This window comes from Charadrius vociferus, unplaced genomic scaffold (genome assembly GCF_000708025.1).
Source record: "Charadrius vociferus isolate BGI_N301 unplaced genomic scaffold, ASM70802v2 scaffold39, whole genome shotgun sequence".
Classification (NCBI taxonomy): Eukaryota; Metazoa; Chordata; class Aves; order Charadriiformes; family Charadriidae; genus Charadrius; species Charadrius vociferus.
This window is the reverse complement of record NW_009650188.1, coordinates 1,249,746-1,255,013: the sequence shown is the minus strand read 5'-3', so window position 1 is coordinate 1,255,013 and position 5,268 is coordinate 1,249,746. Positions and strand designations below refer to the sequence as shown.

Genomic DNA, 5,268 nt, shown 5'->3' with positions numbered 1-5,268 from the left:
GCATCACCTAGTTAACCTCAAACAAGATTAATCAGATCTCTTTACCCGAGATGGTGTAACCCGGCTAGGATCTGCTAAGAAAATGTCATTGTTCAAAATACACTGCTTCTTGCTAAGCTGTTTGCTTTCTCTATTGACAAAAGACGTAAGGAATATGAGAATGTCCTGTCCTTTAAAATGCAGGCTATATTAGCGGGTTTCCTTTCAGCTTGTCTTTGCAGAAAGGATAAAGCAGCTCTTGCACGAGCGGCACAGCCATCCCGGGCTCCTCCGGGAACCCGCTGTTCCGACTCCTGCCCGCCGTTATTGAGTATCTCTGCTTTAAAAACTAACATTTCCAAATGTCCGCAGGTAGAGGGGGAAATCACAATCGACTGCTCATTGCCGAAATTCATAGTCTTTTTGCAGTGTCACTATAACAGAGACATAGGCATCCACGTAAGAGCAACACTGCAAGCAGACATATAGTCCCAGTTTATCCACATTTTGATAAATTTCAGCTCTATTTTTAGAACTTTTATAAACTAATGTGGGTGTTTATGTAAAAGAAGGTGGCTGAGGGCTGGGAACGATGAGCTCCGAGAGCTCCGTCTAGTTTATACATTACACAGACAGAGGATTTTGCCGTTAAATGAAACACGATCCATTTGTAATGAGATATATTTTATTTTCTATTTAGGAAAGACTGAACATTTAATTGGTCCAGTCTTAGTGTTAATCCACAGCAGTGCTAAATTTGGATCCAGATATGGCTTCTTATGATTTGCATGTTTTCAGCTTTATGACTGGAAAATAGTACTGGGGGAAGCACAACAGCCCATCAGGCACAGCCTGCAGGGCCGAAGGCAGAGAATGCAACAACTTGACCTCAGCAAGCTTCAAGCAGTTTAAAAAAAAAACAAAAACAACCCAAAATCCCCCAAAAAACAACACACCCCCACACACTACATGCCATTGAAATTGTAAAAGGGACAAGAAAGGCAGAATGCAATGAACAGAATTAGAATCAGACTAAGGCTTTGAGTAAACATCTTCACTTATACAAAAATGTGGGAAAGAGTGACAATTATAATACTCCTCTAGAAAATAGCGTCCTACCACACATACCATGCATGATTGCTGCTCTTTAACAATGCACAGCGCAGAAGCACATTGCTTCCATCCACAGCTTGGCAAGAGCACCTCTGTGCTCTTTTGTACAAATACATATCAGTCCCCTGTGCCTCAGAGAAGACGCAGCCTAGAACAGAGGCTCAGTTGATGCTATTATAAGCAGCACGGTGGCGTTCTTCGCTGATCTCCTGTTCTGATGCTGACGTGAACCATCTCACAGCACCAGGACCATACAGCTGTAAATTAAAAAGAACACTGTAAAAATACAGGAAAGTGCACCTGTGTAATTTGCAATATGTCTCACAAAACAAAAAGGTATAGCTCAACATCTTATTCCTTCTTTTGTGTATGATTTCTCAGCCAGTCCAAGACAACAAGGGTTCAATAAGGCATCCTTCAAATAACTGTAATGCACGGTTTGAACTGCCATGCAAAAGTATACTCTCCCCTCTTGGCTTTATGAAACGCAGCTATAAAGTCTCTGGACCATTTTTCATGTGTTCTTTCCTACCATCCAAGACTTCTCTATAAAAAGAAGAAACAAGGACTGGCATTTCAGAAAATGCAGACACAGATTTAAGCATTATGCAGTGAGAGCAACTACTCACTAGGGACTTGGAAAAGATCAGCACAGCTATTGCAACACATAACGTAACCGAGATGGAAAAAAACTCATCTTCCATCCTGGATGTTTATTGCATATGTTACAGCCCTCTGTACATCCAGCCATCCCTGATGCTCGTAGGAATCATATAAGCAGAAAAAGAACAGAACATTCTCAAGAAAGCCTCTGCAAAGAGAATTATAATCTCCAGGGTGAGAGCTTGTGTCATTAAATGTCTGACATCAGATTTTACCGCAGGCGATAGCGAAATTCTCACTGACTTCAATAGCGAAGTTTGGGCTACAGGCTCCCCCCCCCTCACTTTCCATTGGCCTTGCTCCTTGACAATGAGATTAGTGTTACAGAAATAGACTGAAGCTTTAAGAAACACGTAAAGGAAAAGATTTGGCGCTATGTTTGTATTTGTCCTCAGCTACCAAGAGCTTCGCTGGTTTGAAGGAGCAGAGGTCAGAGACACACAGCCAAATTTGGAGTGCTGGTCGCCACGCTGGTTTGAGCCACACAGGCAGAATCGCCCACCCCCCAGCCCTGTTCCCGACGAGAGGCATCACAAGATGGAAGCGCTTATTTCTCAACAGCTTTATGCACTGTGCCACACTAACACACCTGAACCTGTGCTGCCACTGCAATCTAGGGCTTTTTCAAAAAGTGGTAATACCTGATTTTCCTGAAATTTTCAAAATAATCTTGCAAGAGATGGTGTAGGACAGGGTTGAGATGCCAAATCAGCATATGGCAGCATTTGTGCAGAACCCCCTTTAGAAAGGCGGGCTAACGAACCCAGCCCTTTTGCCATCCTCGCTTTGAAAAACTAGAAATCGGTAAAAAAAAAAAGTAATACGTAGGTGTGGTGTATCTAAAACGTCTCAGAGAGCTCAAACGCCCCTCCAGGCGAAGCAGCCAGCCGGGGCTGCACACCTCCAGCTCCCGCGGGAAGGTGGCTCAAGAGGAGCCAGCGGCACCCTCCCAGCAGCAGCCCCCCCATCCCAGGCCTGACTGGGTCATTGTACAGTACACTGGTGACATCGTTTGAGGTCAGATGCTTTCTCGTTGCTGTTTGTTTAAACACAAATGGAAAATATCTTTTATCATGCAGATGTGTAATCGACCTCCTGGCAAAGGTTAGCATCATAGCCACGAAACACACTGCACAGCACTATGAAGTGAGAAAGTATTTTGTAAAGTTTCTCTTTTTACTGAAAAAAACCCCTGTAATATCCAGGCTTTAAAAGTATGATAAAAACATAAATTAAAGATATACCTTAACGCAGCCAATAAAATTCAATTTGAATCTAAATAGTTTTCAAATGAAATATTACAGTAAGTATGCTTTATAAGGCCATCTAACCTCACAATTCCATATTCAGCTAATTTTTTAACTGGAACACTATTTTTTCCACTGTTTAAAGCTATTACAAATGTTGCGACTACCTTCCTTAACTGGCACTTCCATTTTTATGGGTATCCGAAAGAAGCAATTAAAAAGTTCAAAATAAAAAGTTCAGACAAATACGTGATCCATGCTGCAATTTTCCATACGCTGACTACTGCCAGCTTTACGACTTGGCAGGTGCTGGGAATATCCCAGCAAGTCTCCTCCAGGACCATCAAGAAAACATTTTGTCTGGCTTCAAACATCAGCAGGACCTCTGGTGTGCTAGCAGTAAGCCCCCAAAACATAAATGCTTATCCAAACCTTATTGTAGCTCACTAAGCTTTGAAGTTTTCCAATTCCCACTATTCTTGGGCGCGTTTCCCCCCAGTCAACTTTGAGAATCAAGGTGAAAGAAACTTGAAACCAACATCAAAAATGGGGAAATCTCTTACAAGGCAGGTGGCAGGTGAGGATGTACTGTTCCCCTTGCAGAGCATTTGATCCTTTACAGAGGCTCAACTTTGGGTAAGGCCCAGGGCCGAGTCTCCATCCGTTATTCTCACACCACCACCCCCAACCAGCAGGCTGTGTGCTGCAAGTTTCGCACGTGCAGAGAGTGTTCCCGTCCTCGCGCGTGTTACAGGCTGTTCAGCAGCTCCTGGCAAGCTCCTGCCCAAATCACTCGCAGCTGCGCAGCTCGGTTGACCCTGGCACTGGAAGCGAGTGACGATGGAAGCGGCTGGAAGGGAGTCAGCACAGCTCCATCCATCACACAGGCACTGCCTGCCCTGGTCTTTTCTTTGGCAAGTATCCTCCTATAAATTTTCTGGAACTGATGCTTTTGCAGCACTTAGAGCCTTACCTCTGTTAGTGTTTCCACATTTCCTCCCTCCCACGGTAACACCCTCGTAATAATTTCCCATTAAAAAATGCACGTACTATATACAAGACTAAGAGCTACCTGTTGCAAAAAATCATTTAAAGCAATTTGGTAAAATTTAGAGGATGGAGCTTTGTTTTCCTATCAGACCATCAATATATACTGCAGAGGACTTACAATGGGCAGCACTGAAAAGCATCCTTGTTCAAATGCTTTCACAAATTAAACAGCATTCATTTTCTCCATACACCTCATTTAAAGCAAAATGCCTTTGTGCAGCTTTGCGCGTATTTGGCAAGGAGAAAGGTTGTAAGACTACGGCGATTACCTTAAAGCGTCAGCTGTTTGATGCTACATGATTGCGTTGAAGTCAGCCAGTGTTTTGGGAACCAAACCGTCCCTCTGAACGCTGCTTTTTATGGCAGAAAAATACATGCTGTAGAGTACTGGGGAAAGGAAGACGCACGCACAGCCAAGAGCAGAAAAGCAGGGTAGGTTAAAGAGAAACTCACGTGATTCCTAAATCCAAATTCTTTGGACATGATACCCTTCAGCTGGACGCTGCTGAGAAGGACCACATGGCCTTTTCAACAAGCCGAAGGCTGGAGTAAGTCATTGCAATTTCTGCTTCGTGTACTGGGAGCAATTTACACAATTCACTGATAGGTGGCAACACCACACAGAGATAAAACCCACGCGCAGACAGCTTATTAATGTGATAAATAGCCTGGGTTAGCAGAGGGGTGGACACCAAAAATACCATCTATACAAGTTTATGGTTACTTCATTTTTTGAAGAAACTTGGCTAAGTCCTTACTTATCCTTTTTCGTGTACTGACCACACTCAAAAGTCTGTATTTCCTTTACACACACACAAAAAAAAAAAAATCTGGAGAAATGCAGGGTACATTCCTGATCGGCAGAACAGAGAGAGGACAGCCGCCCCTCTGCCAGCACCACGGGGACAGGCGCCCTTCCCTAGGGATGTCAGGGCGACTGGCTAAAGTCTTTGCAAGAAGGCGGTAGCAAGGGCAAGTTGGGAAGGAGAGAAAAAAAATAAAAATAAAAAGGAAAAAGAAAAAATAAAGGAAAAAATAAAGAAAAAAGACGGGCGGGTGAGAGAAAAAAGAAAAAAAAGGGAAAACAAAATAAAAGAAAAAAAAAGAGACGTAATCCTGAGGGGAAGGCAAAAACTTTCCCGAACCGGCTTACCAGGAAAAGCAGAAATCCCTGCCGCGCGCAGCGCATCCCGCAAGCCCCGCCCCGCTGCACGGA

General features: G+C 43.6%; 1 protein-coding gene across 1 annotated transcript in view; it reads left to right on the top strand.

The window, feature by feature from the left end:
- Nucleotides 1-2,130: 2,130 nt before the first annotated feature.
- RGS2 (regulator of G-protein signaling 2) overlaps nt 2,131-5,268 on the top strand; it is a 5,473-nt gene continuing 2,335 nt past the window's right edge. Inside the window, 2 exon segments of the mRNA XM_009892876.1 lie at nt 2,131-2,389; nt 3,502-3,579. Coding sequence (XP_009891178.1) covers nt 2,131-2,389; nt 3,502-3,579 — 337 coding nt within the window.